General features: G+C 53.5%; 8 protein-coding genes across 8 annotated transcripts; 4 read left to right on the top strand and 4 right to left on the bottom strand.

Moving 5' to 3' along the window:
• Positions 1 to 126: 126 nt before the first annotated feature.
• PG985_002468 (uncharacterized protein) lies at positions 127 to 799 on the bottom strand (the record flags this gene model as incomplete). Its single annotated transcript, XM_066822237.1, has 2 exons — positions 127 to 522; positions 641 to 799. The coding sequence occupies 2 exons, from the start codon at positions 797 to 799 to the stop codon at positions 127 to 129; spliced, it is 555 nt and encodes a 184-aa protein (XP_066689669.1).
• A 1,115-nt stretch (positions 800 to 1,914) lies between these two features.
• On the bottom strand, positions 1,915 to 2,157 carry PG985_002467 (uncharacterized protein; the record flags this gene model as incomplete). The annotated part of the gene is made up of 1 exon (XM_066822236.1): positions 1,915 to 2,157. One exon carries the CDS (start codon positions 2,155 to 2,157, stop codon positions 1,915 to 1,917), a length of 243 nt encoding a protein of 80 aa, XP_066689668.1.
• A 1,548-nt stretch (positions 2,158 to 3,705) lies between these two features.
• PG985_002466 (uncharacterized protein) lies at positions 3,706 to 4,973 on the bottom strand (the record flags this gene model as incomplete). The annotated part of the gene is made up of 4 exons (XM_066822235.1): positions 3,706 to 3,927; positions 4,002 to 4,511; positions 4,583 to 4,892; positions 4,963 to 4,973. The coding sequence occupies 4 exons, from the start codon at positions 4,971 to 4,973 to the stop codon at positions 3,706 to 3,708; spliced, it is 1,053 nt and encodes a 350-aa protein (XP_066689667.1).
• An 841-nt stretch (positions 4,974 to 5,814) lies between these two features.
• On the top strand, positions 5,815 to 6,963 carry PG985_002465 (uncharacterized protein; the record flags this gene model as incomplete). Its single annotated transcript, XM_066822234.1, has 4 exons — positions 5,815 to 5,869; positions 5,924 to 6,077; positions 6,155 to 6,830; positions 6,898 to 6,963. The coding sequence occupies 4 exons, from the start codon at positions 5,815 to 5,817 to the stop codon at positions 6,961 to 6,963; spliced, it is 951 nt and encodes a 316-aa protein (XP_066689666.1).
• Positions 6,964 to 7,428: 465 nt separating this feature from the next.
• On the top strand, positions 7,429 to 8,434 carry PG985_002464 (uncharacterized protein; the record flags this gene model as incomplete). Its single annotated transcript, XM_066822233.1, has 2 exons — positions 7,429 to 7,812; positions 7,892 to 8,434. 2 exons carry the CDS (start codon positions 7,429 to 7,431, stop codon positions 8,432 to 8,434), a joined length of 927 nt encoding a protein of 308 aa, XP_066689665.1.
• Positions 8,435 to 12,787: 4,353 nt separating this feature from the next.
• PG985_002463 (uncharacterized protein) lies at positions 12,788 to 13,056 on the bottom strand (the record flags this gene model as incomplete). Its single annotated transcript, XM_066822232.1, has 2 exons — positions 12,788 to 12,809; positions 12,845 to 13,056. 2 exons carry the CDS (start codon positions 13,054 to 13,056, stop codon positions 12,788 to 12,790), a joined length of 234 nt encoding a protein of 77 aa, XP_066689664.1.
• Positions 13,057 to 13,177: 121 nt separating this feature from the next.
• On the top strand, positions 13,178 to 14,037 carry PG985_002462 (uncharacterized protein; the record flags this gene model as incomplete). The annotated part of the gene is made up of 2 exons (XM_066822231.1): positions 13,178 to 13,387; positions 13,444 to 14,037. 2 exons carry the CDS (start codon positions 13,178 to 13,180, stop codon positions 14,035 to 14,037), a joined length of 804 nt encoding a protein of 267 aa, XP_066689663.1.
• A 1,335-nt stretch (positions 14,038 to 15,372) lies between these two features.
• PG985_002461 (major facilitator superfamily transporter) lies at positions 15,373 to 17,134 on the top strand (the record flags this gene model as incomplete). The annotated part of the gene is made up of 2 exons (XM_066822230.1): positions 15,373 to 16,278; positions 16,571 to 17,134. 2 exons carry the CDS (start codon positions 15,373 to 15,375, stop codon positions 17,132 to 17,134), a joined length of 1,470 nt encoding a protein of 489 aa, XP_066689662.1.
• Positions 17,135 to 17,352: the final 218 nt, after the last annotated feature.

Raw genomic sequence — 17,352 nt, 5'->3', positions numbered from 1 at the left:
TGATTTGTCAAGCTTGGTAGCATACCGAACCGAATATATTATTTTATGTCAAGATAGATCCATAATAACTTAGAAAGCCGATATTGACAACCTTTCGCGTATTGACGTGAGGGATTCCCAGTACTCTCATTCCATCCCGAAAATCTTCTTGAGCTTAGCCACCTCCTCGTCAAGCTCCGGTTGCCTCTTAAGGACCAGTTCCGCCCCAGTCTCGCCAACCCAGCTCCGCTTCCGCTCACACCAGTACTCAATCGTAGGCTTCGAGTTCCATACGTCGTCGGCAGCATCGCCTTCCTGGCCCTCCGTCCCCGCTGCGCCACCTCCGGACGACGGGTACGGCTCCAAGATGCCCAGGGGCACTATCACCATGATTGGAAGTGATGTGTTGCGGCAAGCGACCTGCGAACTGCAGATGCCGCAAAAAGTGCGTTCGTTCACGTTGCCCGATGCCTTTGGAGGTTCTTTGTACCTCTTGAGGGTGGATTCTTCATCGTGCCCCGGCTTGACGGTAATCGTCAATTGCTGCGAAAGTGCTTGTCAGTTTCGATTCTATAACAAGTGCAAATTGTTTTCAGACCACGACATCCCGTAGCTGGACTGGACTGGGAGGTATGGACGAGGCAGGAGGATGATTACATACTGGATCCTGGACAGTGACGTAGGCACCAAAGACCGAACCCGAGAATTTCTGGCAGGTGGAGCAGTGGCACAAATGCATCTCCAGCGGTTTCCCCTGGATCCGGACCTGGACAGCGCCGCATACGCAGGAGCCTGTTCGAGACGTTGCCGAGTCGCCCATGGTGGCGAGTGTTGATGTTGAGTATAGGGCTGGATAGGGGTGGGGGGACAAAGACTGATGTATATATAAGGATTGCTTGCAATGTTATTTGGGTCAACTTGAGCAGTAAATTTGTATGCCACGGCCTATTTAACTCGATGGCATGGGACGAGAAGTAGCATGCTGACTCCAGGCTGCAGGCATTCGATACTCTTCCGTAGGGTTCTCGTTACATGTCCCCACAGGTTGCATGCAGTTGGTCCGCGACGAATTGCCGTATTACTGTACCAAAAGCAACGACCACGCTAGTAAGCGGCCATCAACAGCCACCAACCCCTGGGCGCTACATCTGCAAAACGGAGAGGAGGTGTATCTGCGCCTTGATGCAACTGTATTGGGTTGCTTTTCATCTTATGCCAAGAGTCGATGTACACCGCTGCGACCCTTCCGATCAGCCCACCTGGTTCCGCCACAGAACCCTCGCCGTCAGACGGGGGGATATCTATTCCAAAGCTGCGGCTATTTTGATTGTCCAGCCTGCTGCCCTTGGCCCTGATCCTTGGCCCCTTTCGCGGCTTGTGCGGCCCTGTCCTTGACCATCTGTTGTCTATGCGAGAGTCAGCTATGTGATGTCCGACGACCATGCAATCATAAATGCTGGAGATTCTTGTTGCTCGGGAAGTTTCGGGGAAGAAACGCACTCTTTGTTCTTGATATACTGGTTTTCGAGCGACTTCTCACGGTCGGCGAGGGGGTTGTTGGGGTCCATGGCGATTGGTATGTTGTGCTGGTGGATATGGGTTTAGCTTTTAAATTTTATGTTGATATATCAATCAATCGAAGCCTGGCAATTCGTATGGGATGTTGATCTTGAAGGGGACAGAAGCAGAGTGACAAGAAGTAGTCAGAATAGAGTTGGCCACCTCTGCCAACTATCATGCCCATGACGTCATAGGTCGAACATTGACCCTACTAAACCCACAAGACCGAATAAAGTGGGTGACAAGACAGGACTCGCTTAGACGGGCGATTGAATGTGCAATCTTGCGATTTTATTGAAAGTCATCGCTGAAGCACAGAACGCAAAGTCCAACACTGATTAGAATATGGCATTGCGCTATTTGTCGTCACCACCGCTAGGCCTCTACTCTCAAGGCCGTGGTCGCCATTTCCAATAGCTCCAATCTTCGTCTCCAATACGTGATGATCTTGTCCATGTTTTGTTTGATTTCTGTACACTTATTCTTTCCATCTCCATGTTTCATGGCGTTCGCCAAGTCGGAATCTTCAGTCCAGCCCACCGCCACCTTAAGCTTATCGTACGACGGCAAGCCCTCTTTCTTCAAGACGGCATCCATGGCCTTGAAAGCCGGTAGCATGGGGACTGGGAGTTTGTTGTCGTCTTTCTTGCACTCCTTTGTCAGGAGCATGAAGAAACGGTTGAAGTTCCCGAACTGGGCGAGTGTCTGATCATAGCCCGGGGTTTCCGTTGAGAGCAGTGCCGGCTGCGTTTGCTCTTTATAGGGGTGCGGATAATCTGGAGTCCAGAGAGTTAATCTCAGTTCTTTTCTCGGTCACGAAATCTCTTGTGGCATCCTTAAACTCATCACGTGGTGGGTATCCCCAAGATGGGATGGGTGGGATGAAATGGTTGAGGTTTGGTATTGACGGAAACACCCACTGTCATCGTCACACGCGGATTTGACGCCCTCAGTCAAGGCTGCCAGCCCATATGTGCCAAGGAACAGTCCTTTAACTGCTTCCACGGCTCGCTGAAGCGACTCGTAGCTTATACGATGGTTTTTGGCCACATATATGTCTAAGACGTATTCAATCGTGTCTTGAACCTCTGACTTTTCTATGGCTTTGTCGTGAGATCATGTTAGCTCTTTCTACACCTTTTGGAAGCTGGCGGATCGTATACCGATGTCTGTGGGATTTCTCATCCTGGGAACCAATGAGTTTTTCACCCATCCTGCTTCCATGCCATTATCGAGATAATTGCCGATTTCTTGGCGGCGCTCGAAACGGGCTATTTCTTCATCATGGATGCTATCCATCCTGTCGAGGTTTTCGATACTATGGCTGGCAGAAACGATATATTAACATAAGATAACTTGATTGCCATTTCTACAGCAAAGAGGACAGAGCACAATTCTAGAGACTCGCTCTGCGTTATATAACAGACCAGTTGTTGGTCCGGTGTGTACAGGACAAAGAAAAGACCGTGCTCGATATCTGGATCAGGTTCTGGTGGGATCTACACAGCAGAAATCCCATACCATAAATCCTATGTTGGGACTCAAGAATTGGATGATGGGCATGGAATCTGCTCGCCCATATGCTTGTACCACTCTGCAACCGGAAAAGTTGAGCGAGAAGTCTCGCTTAGGCCATCGGGAATGAAGATGCCAAGTTAGTGGCAGCAACTCCCGCCCTTGCTTGTACCACCTTGAGCCTCGGACGAGCACGGAAGTGGGCTATTAGACCAGAGATTTGCGCGAGCTCTGTGGAACAAGACGATATAGCAATCAAAACAAGACCGGAGCAAACACTTGTACCTGGCACGTGGCAACTGTCTGCACGGACATGCATACACTTGGCGATCGCGACTGGCCTCGGGGTTGAAAGAAAAGCCCCAGGCCGAATGCCAGGTACGCCACCAAGGAGTGTGGCACACATGAGAGGCCCTAGTTCAGGTTCGCAAATTCGATGCATAAGACAGGACACAGGATAGATGGCCGATCGAGGCTTACGGGGTTTAATGGGGTATCAACTACTTACAACAGTGTTCTGTGGTATCAAGAAGGATAAGTAGTCATTCATTTTTGCGTCTTTTGGCTTTCGTTCTTCTCCCAGCCTTGGCACCACCGCCCAAAACCGCACTTTCATACCATCAAATCTGATGAGGAACTATTGAGCCCTCATTATGAACCGTACCTCTTCAGTTCCACCTCTTTACGAAACTTCCAACATGATGCTTCGCTTCCCACATTTTGGTAGCCCAGCACACCCTCAACAAGAGACAGTACAAGCATGGGCGAAATGCCATATTGCGCGTATGGTCTATCGACCGACAAGGTCAGGCGATCATATATCAGGCCTAACCCGAATGCACATTGGTGCAACTTGATATCCACGCAAGGCGGCTATGGGGGCGACGAAAGTTAGCAGTCATCCCGTTCCCACGGCGATGTAGAATTTGAGGGTGGAGGAGGCTCACTTTATTGTGGTTTTGCTGGTTTACCCTACACCATTTCTTGAGATAGTCGCTCAGGAGCTGGAGCGACGGGCTGTGGCTACAGTGTATCTCCACTTCACTGCTGTCCCTATCGTAGACTACGAGGTGGTACGGGGGCTTGAGGAGCAGATCATCCGGTCGCGCAAGAGTGCTGCAGTCTGGCAAGACGTCGTATGCTGCTTTTGCTGGCGGCCCGTATCGCGTGCGGCCATCGCGATCGCCCTCCCTGGCGGTCTCCACAACGGCTGCCTTTCCAGTGGTGGTGTCGAGCGATACGTCCGCCCAGTCATCCGCAGCCGCGGCGGGACGGGAAGCAAGAGTTGTGGATTGTGATGTGCCTGAGTCCGTCTTAAAGCAGTTCAGAAGCTGGCCCCTGAGCACGGATTCTAGCTCCGTTAGATAGGGCATCTGCCCACGCGGTAGCGTGACCACGAAGCCATTCCTGTCGTTTGACCAAGTCAATCGTAAGCCCTCGGTCTTCGAGCTTTGAACCTATAGCCAGCCAGCAGAAGTCAGTTCCCTAATATCATGTATTTTGCATGATTCGATTAGCTGGTGTTTACCTCGAGAAACAAGCGCAGAAGCCCGCCCGCGCGCTCCAGCAGCGTCTCGATCCACTCCTCGTTGGCCTCCTCGTCCTGAAGCACGGCGGCGAGCACATCACAAAGCACCCGCACGCACTGCGCCACCGCCGGCACGAGGGTTTGTTTGTCCGGGTAGGCGTCGTCGTCGATCGCCGCGACTAGGAGCGGCCACTCGGGCTCGACGGCGACGTCAAGGCCCAGGATCTCGCGCAGCTTCTTCAGAGACTGGCGGACGGGCGCGTCTTCGCTGGACCAGCTGTCGCGGATGCCGACACGGACCTTGAGTGGTCTTTGGGGCGGGATCAGAAAGTCATATGGTCAATTTCCAACAATAGTGTCGAGACATATGAAGAACTTACAGGTCAGGCATGATTGTAGGGGTTGCTGCGATTGTTTGCGCTTCGATTACTGCCTAAAGGAAAGCAATACTATTCCAAGGAGCGATACGTGGATGGTAATGACATGACTCACGCCGGGTTCAATTGCCATGACTTGGTCTTCAAAAGGGGTAACCCACGTGTTCAAGATGGCTGCCTGCCTTCCCTCTCACCCCCCTCTCACCCCCCAACCTGCGCTGTGGGCTCCAGAATCTAGAACGAATGAGGCGCTGCCTCCAGGCAGAGTCCTAATGACACCGGATGGCCGTATCTTTCCTGTGCAACCCCGTAGCGGCTGTTATTCCGCGCTTATAAGATAAGTGGCTTTGCCAAGCCCAGCTGAAGTCGGCCCCAACTGACTAGCCAATTTGACAGCACCACCCAGCCAATCCTGTCAATGAGCGACGCGCATCCAGTTTCCAAAAGACCCTTATGGCGGTTCAACTGCATTTAGACTATTGGGGGCCCACAGGAATTAAGCGAACTCCCCCAGTTTAGTAGTCTGCTCTAGCTGTATCTGTAGGGCTGCCTAAGCGGCTGACCTGACCCCTGGAAGAGGCGTTGCATGTTGGCGATGCCAGTCCATCATGACACGATTCTAGAGATCCAACAGTGCTCCAAGCCATGAATCCAAAGGGGAAGGGAAAGGCATGGGATTGACCCCTCGTACCCGACGTACCTGTGAGACGTTTGGCTATATAAGATAGGTCATAGTCTCTTACCTTGACACGTCTTCGTCATACCACTTGGTACAGAAGTATACGGCCTTGAGTCTTTATTGCACCCCTCTCAACAACTCTTCGGTCTTTTAATCCTGATTCATACTCTCTCAACATGTCGGAATGTCTACCTCCCGTCGAAAAGCTTCCTTTGGCTCTTCGTAAGAACTGTGCGTTTAAATACACATCTTCGTATCTGGGGTCGAAACACTGATTTGCTATAGTGCGCGACGAGTGGGACAACAAGAAAGCCCAGTATGAGAAGGAGCTTTCCGATATCCTGACAGTGCCATGGACCATGGAAGTGAACCCCAACCAGGTATATGCGTATGCCACTGAAGGCTACGCCAAGGAGTCCCTGGGCGACTGCATCGCAGCGTAAGTGTCCATCATGCGTCCCTCCTGATCTACCTCGAGCAATCTTTCTTACATGACCTGTGGCCCCTGCCGTCAAGATACTTCAAGGGCGCCATCTGGCAGCTCAAGAACTACGAGAGCAACTACGGCGAGGATGGGCTCAAGGAGCTCAACGACATCTGCCACGCCCACGTCCTGGCGTTTGATGTGGACGACGCCAAGCGCTTCACGTACGGCGGCGTCGACGTGGACGATCGCGGGGCCCTGCGCCTGCTGTTCGCGCCGGCCAACCTGGGCTGCAACATCGACTACTGCATGGAGCGCGACACGCTGCTCAAGGCGCTGAACAACGCGCCCGCGGCGCCGGGCGCGGGCGAAGGCGCAATTAGCTTCGCGGCCCGCACGGGCATCCGCCAGGACTACGACCCCAAGATCGAGGCGATCCGCAGCAAGGTCGCGGAGCTGCTGGCGTGGCCCGAGATCAAGCTCGAGCCCAACTGGGAGCAGGTGTTCGCCGCGCTCAAGGCCGAGAGCCAGATCAAGAAGACGGAGCTGCGCGAGGACTGGCAGGCGTACATGGGCTCCATGGCCATCTCGTACTTTGAGGGCCTGGTGAGCCAGCTCCAGTGGCAGAAGTTCGAGGACGACGACCTGCTGCAGGAGGGGTTCCGCGACGTCATCACGAGCGGCGAGATCAAGTTCCGTATCGTCGAGAAGCTAAAGGATGACTCGTACAGCGAGTGCGAGATTGAGGATGGGGTCTTGTATCTCCAGGTAAGTGATTTATGCGTTTTCCCATTAAGAGGATTTGACTGAGTATATACTAACTCGGTGCACACAGTCTACTGCGAAGACATGGGGAACGAATACATCCTACACGGCGCAGAAGCTGGTTGATAAGCTGTAAGCATTTTTGGTAAACAGTTCAATAGCAGCAATGTACTAGAATTAATAATGACTTGTCCTTCGTTCTGGTAATATCAAGATCATAAATGGATTTTGGTGTCTCTTCTCGCATGTATTCTTGATTTCTACGTCGAACAAGTCCAACTCCTCAGTGCACAATTAAAGTGCCCTGACGCTCAAGGGGTGTGTCACCGGGTGCAGGGTTTGGCGGCGCAAGTGAGACGCTTCAATCCGCTGAGGCAGCCAAATGAGGGGACAGTGCAATCAGACAGTGTAAAGACTGCGTCAGTCTGCGCGCTGAGCGATTTACACTGTAGCGTCGTCATAGCCGTTGTTTCGCGTCGCCCTTCGCTTCTGCCTTCACATGCGAATAGCGTCAACAGCCCTCAACCCGCCTCTATTCTCCACCTATGCATTTGACCACGAACATTCCCAATTGTACAGTCTGTGTTGTTTCCGCCTAGACATGTCCTCTTCAGTATCGCAAGGCCACAGGCCTAATAGTCATCTACACCATGTTCTTCGGCCGATCGAAAGACCTGTCAATTATGTAAAGAGAGCGCTGGTCGCGGCATCGTACCCTCTGCGAGGCATCTACTACTTTCTGCGGCACCCCGCCTACTACCCGCTCTTCATCAGCCGATTGCTACCGCTGTCGCTGATATCGCTCCTGGTGTATACGATACTCTTCACCTTCGCCTTCCTGCCCCAGTTTGCGTTTCTCGCCATCTTCCATGGCCGCGCTGCATGGTTTAACGCCGTGGTGCTGACGTTGGGAGAAGGTCTGGTGATTATCCAGGGTTTGTTCGAGGGATTCTTCGTGGATGAATGTCGCGTAGATGTTTTTGATGTACGTATACTTTGTTCCATCGCTTGTTTGGTTTTCACTTGCGCTTCTTGTGTCAAAAAGCTAACTGAACCATCAACAGGCAACCCTCATTGACAAAGGTCTCGCCGACCTCGTCGCGCCCCATCGCATCCTATTTCCCGACGCCCCGAACTCGGTCAAGATGCTCGGAAAGCCTAGCACGGCCGCCGTCTATCAGCCGTGGAGTCTGATCCAAATCATCGAGCTGATCGTCTTCCTGCCGCTCAATCTGATCCCCTTTGTCGGCACGCCTGCCTTCATCATCATCACGGGTGCGAGGCTGGGAACGTTTGCGCATTATCGGTGGTTCGCCTTGCGCGGTCTGAACAAGAAGGAAAGCAAGCACGAGGTCAAGAGGAGGATGTGGGAGTACACTTGGTTCGGCACCATCGCCATGGTGCTGCAGCTCGTGCCTATACTGTCGTTCTTCTTCCTGCTCACGTCGACCACGGGCGCTGCTCTGTGGACTGCGAAGCTAGAGGAAGCGCAGAGGCGGCCGCCGGTGGGCATGCCCATTGCCAACCAAGAGGCTGAGCCCACGGCTGGGGATGAGCAGCATCCGGATGCGCCTCCCCCACCGTACCAAGATAATCCTCCTGTCTAAATGGCGATTGGTTATAGACCCCATAGACAGACATACATCATCCACGATTCATTGCAACGTTATTTTTAGTTTGACTTTGTATGTTGGCAGCTCAAGAGTGATGCTCTGAGATACTTTTCAATATGAACTCGAATACTTACTTTGCGCGCCAGCCTGTGTCTCTTCTTTTCACCAATGAGGTTCGAGATCATATCACCTATTTCGCCAGGTGGTGTATCTCTGCATTGCGTATATAGCTCGATGGCACTAGTCGTTTTATGTGAACACGGTTTAAGAAATATGTCTGGCGATGACTCCGGAATGCGATTTTGCTTTTCTTGAGATGCTGAAGGGGTGTTATACCGAGCCCTGTCAGCAACCACCTCCATTTGGTCACATAATCGCAGACTTCGACACGCAGGACTGGACATCAGCTTGGTTCGTATATCTTACGTACCTCAAGTACAGATAGGTAGACGGGGCATGGATCCTATCCTCGTCGGAGATCGCTGATAGCACATACCAGCATTGCATATATTGGCAATATGAGTTGTTGTGATCTTAGACTTCACCTCAGCGAAGCCTTCGATTGGGGAAGATTGTATTCATTCGATTGGAGGATATGGTTTCCATGGTTTCGGCTATGACTGTGACATGCTGGAGCGCTGGACGTAGAGGATTGCCCCCAACGTGTAGATGCCAGCTGGATTGGACTCTTGATTCCCCAACTCGATTTGTTTCCGAGCTCTTTGAGTCCGCTCAGCGGGAAGGCTGCTTGTGGTCATTCCTCAATTATTTTCTCTGTGGACCAAGCTCAATAGATGTGAATCACGAATCTTCAGTTTTCTAGCATGACGTATCACCAATATAGGTTCCGATCACTGCATGCAGCCCATGCACAATCGCGGATTCTACAATCATGCAATGCACTCATGAGGTATTTACTCCAAAGGCTACACCCAAAAACGGCAATAGGGGCTAGAAACAATCACTCGTGTGAATTTGTCGACGAACAACGAGGATCAACACTACCAGCTCTTAACTACATCTCGCCTACGGGATATGATTACGGGACCTGTCACATCATTTGACACATTTACTTGGGTACCACGCCGCTGCTCATGGCTCTATACTTCCAAGCTACGTCAATGATTGGATTCCAAGACTGCGATGGGGTACTAGCTCAACACTGCAGCGCGACTTCCCCAGCATCCACATGTGCAAACCTGGGTACAGAAGGGTGCATGCTATTCACTGCATATCACCAGGTATGATTTGTCAAGGGTCGATGCGAGCGCAGGTGTCCCGCTGTCAGCCCCATTACCTGAGGAAACATTCCAGTCAGGGGTAGGGTGGCTCAACAAGGCGAGTGCATCGTGGGAGTCAATTGCTCATGTCAAACCAGCACGACAAGTGCTCGACCTACCTGCATGTGCCTGTGCTACCGAACTGCCTAAGACAACACTGGCAGATCAGTTGATTACTTAATGAATAGCATCAGGTGTGTTGTTGAATTCAACAATTGCAACAAGTTTCAATATGAAACGATTGCGTCGAGCATACACCACACTGAACGCGGTCACTGCCTCTTGCAAAAAGAAGGAGGGAACTGCACACAAGATGGTCCTGGACTTCAACCGGCAAACGGCTGGACCTGTTTGGTTGCGTTTTGCAATGGAAACTTCCAGGCGCTCCAAAGTCTGCCCTTGGGACATAGTCTTGGGGAAGGAGCAGCTGCAATTGCTAGCTGCTGGCTCCAGTCTAGCCGCATGGTCCAGCAATGTGAACGGAGGCAGGAGCGTCCTCAATGGCAACATCTGCAGCCCGATCAAGGGCATAGAGGAAAGAGGGAAGGAGCATGCTAGGCAACCAAGTTTTTTGGCCGTGTCAGAGATTTCAAACATGCCCATCTCTCAAGTCTTCCACAGAAGTTGACCACACAGATCTTCTTCCCTCAGACTTCTCGCAAACTTCTCCCATCCATCTCTCCTCTCTACATCTCCCCCATTCTCGACACCAGGTTCCAACCATCGTCACTCGTTATCGTCACTCGTTTCTGACACCTGTCTCCGTCACCATACCATACACACTTCCCAAGTAAGATAGACACCAGAGTACGCTCACACACGCACTCACAATGCGGCACCCAGCCCTTTCGGGCATCTTTGCTGCCTTACTTGGGTCAGCTTCGGCTCAACAGTATGGCGGCGGAGGTGGAACCGGCATCAACCCATCCTCTGTTCCAAACTCTGGCCCTGGTGGTCCTGGAGGTTCTGGCTCTGGAGGTCCTGGCGGCTCTGGCATCGGCACCTGCCCTCTTCCTGAGCCCACTACTGTCTTCGTCACCATCACCACAGCTGTAGTTCTTCCACCTGCCACTACTGTTACAGTCACTGAGCCCTACCCTCCTTTCGATTACACTTCTGGCGTATCTGCTCCCGGACCTCAATGGCCCTCTGGTTTGCCTCCTGCTGGATCCCTCACTGTTCCCTGTGCCACTGGTCCCAACGGCGAGCCTATTCCATCTGTCCCTGGCCTTGTCACTGTGACCTACCCAGGCCCTCCTGGTGGCTCTCCTGGCGTAGGCACTTTCTCACTTATCACGGTTCCTCCTACTGGCCAGAGCGGCTATCCAGGTGGCCCTTTTGGTGTCTCTTCTTCCCCAGGCGGACCTGGAGGCCAAGGCATGAGCAGCGTTCCAGGCTGGGGCTCTTTCGGCTGGCCACCTGAACCTACAGTTACCGTTACTGCTCCAGAGGGTACAGCTACCGGACCATGGGAAACAGATAGTTACGGTGCGACATATCCATACCCAGAACCCACACTCACTCTGTCATACAACCCTCCTCCTGGTGGCAATGGTGGTGGTCAGGGCGGCTCTTCCTATCTTCCCACTGTCACTGTCACTGCTCCTGAAGGCTCTCCAGGCGGCCAAGGTGGATCAGGCTTCCCATCTGATACTGCCACTAACCCATACGCCCTACCAACCGTCACCCTGACAGTTCCTGAAGGTGGGACAGGCGGCACGTATCCATTCCCTGAGCCTACATTGACTCTGTCCTACCATCCTCCTGGTGGTGGCAGCCCTGGCAGCTACGGCGGACAAGGCTGGACCTCTATCCCCAAAGGCAGTAACGGGCCCTCCAGCCCTTTCCCAGAAGTCACCATTACGTTACCTCCCAACGGTCAACCCTCTGCCACTCCTGGAGGTCCTGGAGGCGACGGATGGAGCAGCACACCTGGTGGCGGATGGGGCCCCTCCAATTCCTTCCCAGAAGTCACCATCACTGCACCACCATATGGTCAAGGCTCTGCACCTCCTGGTGGTCCCGGAGGTCAAGGATGGAGCAGCACGCCTGATGGTGGGTTCGGACCTTCCAACTCCCTGCCAGAAATCACCATCACTCTCCCTGATACCACTCTTACTTTTCAATACACAATTCCCAATGAACCTGGCAGTGGTGAAACCAGCAGCATCCCTCAAGGCGGATACGGCGGGGTTCCTCCAGCCCCAACAGTCATTGTCTCTACCATTGGTGTCACACCCAGTGGGGGAAGCTCAGGTGGCCCTGGCGGCTCTGGCGGTTCTGGAGGCTCCGGGGGCTCTGGAGGTCCAGGGGGTCCAGGGGGCTCAGCTAGCGAGACTTTCTCTGGCGGCTACGGCTGGCCAAGCGCAAGTAACGGCGGACCAGGAGGTCAAGGCCAAGGAAGTATACCATCAACTCTCACTATCACCTTGCCCAACACTGATGATCAAGGATATCCGACCACCCCAGCCTCTGCATCTCCGATCGTGTCTACCTTGTCTGGCACAATCACTGTTGCTGTTCCCAGTATACCTTGGACTCCAGTGGGTAAGTTTATGGGCCGCCCAATTGTGTGCTCCGACAATGCTAACGTTCGGCTACAGCAACACCGCCTGGGCTTGGCTCTGCTACCCTCTCGACGCCATGCCCTGAAGAAATGACAACACCTGGTGTCCCTGGGATCGTCACTATCACAGCGGGTTCATCGACTCCCAGTGTAGTGACTATCTGGCCACCACCAACCGCAGAAACAACACCCAGTGTTGTGACTATTTGGCCAGTCTCAACAGAGGAGACCCCTAGCCTCATAACGATCTGGCCTAGTCTTGAAACCATTTGGCCAAGCAATACTGTTGGCACGGAGCCTTCGGGTCAAGGATTTCCCAGCACTTCCTGCCCTGAAGATGAGGCAACTGCTGCTGACCCTGAGGGAGCAACTTCCACATCCACTCTTGCAACAACCTCCACATCCACCCTCACATCTTCCACATCCACCCTCGTACTGTCTTCAACGTCGACTTCAACAAGCCAGGCGTCTGATGCTGGCGCTGTAGGGGCGACTTCGACATCAAGTCTGCTCTCTTCGGTCCCTACAAGTGGATGGAATGCAACGATTGTGACAGACCTCTCATCTGGCACTTCATCAGCTTTGACATCGTCGTTTACAACCACTTCGCCTGCATTGACATCAACAGACTCGTCCACGTCCACAGTCTTGTCGTCGTCCAGCGCTTCACTTACCAGTAGCTCGACAATCAGTTCCTCTATGAGCTTGTCCACAACTTCAGAATCGTCTCTGTCCTCATCGTCGGTGGTTACTTCAGACTCTTCAAGCATCCCGACGACTACTACGAGCTTGACACAGTCATCTCAATCCACTTCGATCTCGTCTAGCTCTCAAGCACCATTCACTAACTCGTCAACTGTTGCAACACAGTCATCCAGCACCTCGTCGGCGATGAACTTGACCACGGCATCTGCTCCAACGCCTTCGCTGGGCTTGACCCAGATGGCCCTTCAGACTCCAAACCCCACTGCCGGTTTGACTATGGCCACAGTCCCGAGTCCAGTGCTCATTCCTGCTCAGCCTTCAGATGATGGTAGTGGCCCGAGCAAGCGCGCCCCTTCCTGCGGCAACCTGGCAGACTCGGGTAATTTCACATTTGACGTAAGTTATCTTTTGAACCCAATACTGGGCTTGTACGTGCTGCTAACATTACCCAGTTCCAAGACATCAAGCGACTGATGCGAGGTGCACGCACGGAACCTCATGATCCTCGCCCCATGCCTTTCTTGAGCCCTTATCACCGTTTTTGGTTCTCGGATGGAATTGAGGCTGCCAATTCTCAATCGTCGGGCAAATTGGTTCTCCAGTACCTGCAACCAGCGATGGACATGGATGACGGGACCAACATGTCTGCAATCTTTAGCACTGGCCCCAAACAAACCACTGAGTGTTTGGCATTCGACTTCTACAGTATCCGTCTGGGTTGTTCTTCCGCCGAGTCGGAATGCATCTTCACGCTCAAGGGCCTTCGATTGGATGCTGAGGTGGCAGCGGAAGTCGTTCATGTTCCTGCCTGCCCCTCGAGCGACTGCAGCCTCAAGCATGTTCCTGTCATCAACTTCACGTCTCTTACATCCGTCGCAATCAGCCTGAAGGCCCAAGACGAAGACCAGATGTGGTGGGCTGATGAGCTTGCCTTGGGCTGGTCCAACAACGACTGCGAGCAAGCTGCTTGCCGATCACAGGTGCATGACACCATCCGCAGCCGAGACTGGATGGTGGCTGGCAAGAAATGGCGACGTGGTATGTAAGATCAGCATGGCTTTAGACACTTTGCTTGATATGCCGAGTTGTCGCGATTTTTTGATGAATATTTGATGGTGGAGGCGGAACACATTCAAAGTTATCACTTCGGAGCTCGGAGTAATGAAATGAAGGGGGATGGGAACTGATAGCTCGCAATTTTGATGGTGCAAGTCACCTTGACAAGTCCAGCTTAGTCCTTACTTATGTAGATCAGATAATCTGATGATAGTCCTGTTGGCACAACATGGCAGAGTACCAGAATGACGATGTGAACAAGCGCGTTTTTGTTGGAGTTTCAGCCACTGATGTCGGGATTCGAGAGCCTCTTCGGGCTTTGAAAATTGCTGTTTAGCTTGTCGCTCGAAGGGCGCCGCATGAGATGGAGTGCTCCACTCCCGAACACTCGGTCAGTCAGTCACGTAGAATTGCGGCGATATCGGTACTGTACGGTCATAGCAAGGTAGTGAGTTCGCATCTAAGTATGATATGGATCAAAATATTACTACACTGGACCGGGCCGTATCTGGTGGCGGACTTTGCTCCGGGAATAGCAACTATTTGCTCCGGCTAAACTTCAACGGGTTGGGGGTGGATTAGCTGGCCGCCATTCAGTAAGTGCATTTGCAGAAATGACTCAACCTACCTAGCAGAAAAGACAATGGCTGAAGCGCAACAAGTTAGGTAATCCACAGCGATCTGAGATGCCAGAATCTGATCTGAGCAGGTTCTTGCTGACCAACGGACGGACCCTCCGGCCGGTCGGTCGATATCTTTGGCTTCACGCAAGAGATGCTTTTCCTCAGAGTCACGATGGGGGAAAGGACTGGACTGCCATTGACTGATCGGGTATTGTCGATGGTATCAACCCCGCTTTAACCTAATACCGATATCCACCCAGGCACGCTACTCTGCCTGCTCTCCCAGGGTCCCGGGCCTATCTCCTTACTGATTAACGAGTTACCCACACACCATCTACCCCAGTATGTTAAGGCATGTGTCAATGGCTCCGATATGGAGGAGGAGGATGGTGGGCAATCGGAAGCGGCTGTTCCTGATGTCGCTTGTACTTGAACCTCCGCCGTCTCGGCAGCCGTTTGCTCGGGTGACAAGTGACTCCCCTGTTTCTGATGGAATCCGCATATAACCTCCATCGCCCCTGCCCCCAAGAATAAGTATTTCCGCAGCTTCATTCAGCCAAAGCTTCCGTCGCCGCTAGATCGTTTTCGCTGCCATCGTCCAGGAATACGCAATATTACATTGTTGCACCTGGCCTTGGTACTCCTTACTCACCCAACAAGGTCTGCCAGCTTTGAGCGAGTATTGAACCTGGGATGGAGCCCATGCCGTCGTCCGCCTCCTCGAACGGTTCTACTGCAGCCGAAGACTTGCCTGCGAACATCGAAAAGCAGGATGTTACCAAACCTTCTGGGCCAAGAAGAGTCGCAGAGGAAAGACATCAGGCTCAAGATGCCGACGAGGCTTGGCGAATTGAGCCTGAGCCAGCCGTCTTGGATACGGAAGCCGGTGGTATCGCGGGGACCATGAACCGAGTACTTAGCAGGATCTCGACGAAGTCCAGTTGGAACCCCGGGCCGCCACCCGACGGCGGGAAAGCCGCCTGGCTTGCCTGTTGCTGTGCACATCTAGTAGTCATGAACACGTGGGGGTTTATCAACTCCTTTGGCGTGTTCCAGACGTACTACACCAACCTGCTGGGCCGGTCGCCCTCGGAAGTGTCGTGGATCGGGTCGATCCAGGTCTTCCTGACCTTCTTCATTGGCACCTTCGCCGGCCGCATCACCGACGCGGGCTTCTTCCGCCCCGTCCTGGCCTGCGGCACCTTCTTCCTGATCCTCGGCATCTTCACCACCTCGGCCGCGACGACCTACTGGCAGCTGCTGCTGTCCCAGAGCCTGTGCATGGGCCTCGGCTCGGGCCTCCTCTTCACGCCCGCCATCTCGGTCGTGTCCACCTACTTCGACAAGAAGCGCTCCCTGGCCATCGGCATCACCGCCAGCGGCTCCGTGTCGGGCGGCCTCGTCTTCCCCGCCATGGCCCGCCAGCTGCTGCCCGCCATCGGCTTCGGCTGGACCGTCCGCGCCATCGGCTTCGTGCAGCTGGCCACTTGCCTCTTTGCCAACTGTTTCATGCGGCCGCGCTTGCCGCCGCGCAGGGCGGGCAGCTTGGTCGAGTGGTCTGCGTTTCGCGAGCTCGAGTACACGTTCTTTGCCGCGGGCATGTTCTTTGTGAGTCGAAAACCTCGAACCCCCTTTTTCCATCCCGGTCACCCTCTTGCGCTCGGTGTCTCCTCGTTGGCCATATATGCCATTGCCAGACAGGGTATTCCACCACCAGCCAACTTCTCTTGATTGGCCCATCCAATTACCCCATTTCCGACACCCAACACTACAGTAACATAACGGACTGTTTGGAGTTTTATCTACTGTCACCATACCTACACCATCACGAATAAAGGGGCGAATGACCACCAGTCAGCCCTATGGGCCCCAAGCAAACACTAACACGAAATTATACTAGAACTTCTGGGGTGTCTATTTCGGCTTCTACTACTTGTCCTCGTTCGCGCGCAGCGAGCTGGTGATGCACCCCAACCTGTCCTACTCGGATTCGCTCAACCTGCTGCTGCTGACCAACGGCGTCGGCGTCATCGGCCGGCTGGGACCCAACTACTTCGCCGACCGCGTCGGCCCGCTCAACCTGCTAATCCCGACCTGCCTGATTACCGGCGTCGCCCTTTTGTCGTGGATCGCCGTCGGCGCGCCCGCCCAGCTCTACGTCTGGTCCGTCTTCTACGGCATCGCGGCCGGCGGCATCCAGTCCCTCTTCCCCGCGGGCCTGAGCAGCCTCACGACCGACCTCCGCAAGCGCGGCACCCGCATGGGCATGGTCTTTACCATTGTCAGCTTCGCCGTGCTGACGGGCAACCCCATCGCGGGCGCCATCATCGCGGCGTCGGGCGGCCGGTACTGGGGCGCGCAGACGTTCACGGGGTGCTCGCTCCTGCTGGGCATGTGTTTAATCTTTTGCGCGCGGCTCGCGCGGCAGCGGAGGGATGGGGTCGGGTTTCGGGTCAAGATATGATTTGATGATGATGCTGGTTCGGCGTTTGCGTTCGAGGGGCAAACGAGAAGGGGGAAAATAAAGTGAAGGGGGAGGAAGCTGTCGGGGTTGCTATTAGCTGCGATAATGAGCGGGAACCGGCAGTCTTTGAGACTGTGAACAGGTTTTCAAAAACTTCAAATATATACGATTATGTTATTACCTATCTGACCATCATCTTCAACTGGAGTCCTCCTCAA

Source organism: Apiospora marii, assembly GCF_038362585.1.
Source record: "Apiospora marii strain CBS 49790 chromosome Unknown utg000002l_segment0_segment0, whole genome shotgun sequence".
NCBI lineage: Eukaryota > Fungi > Ascomycota > Sordariomycetes > Amphisphaeriales > Apiosporaceae > Apiospora > Apiospora marii.
The sequence above is the reverse complement of the archived record's forward strand: the minus strand, read 5'-3'. Positions and strand labels throughout refer to the sequence as shown.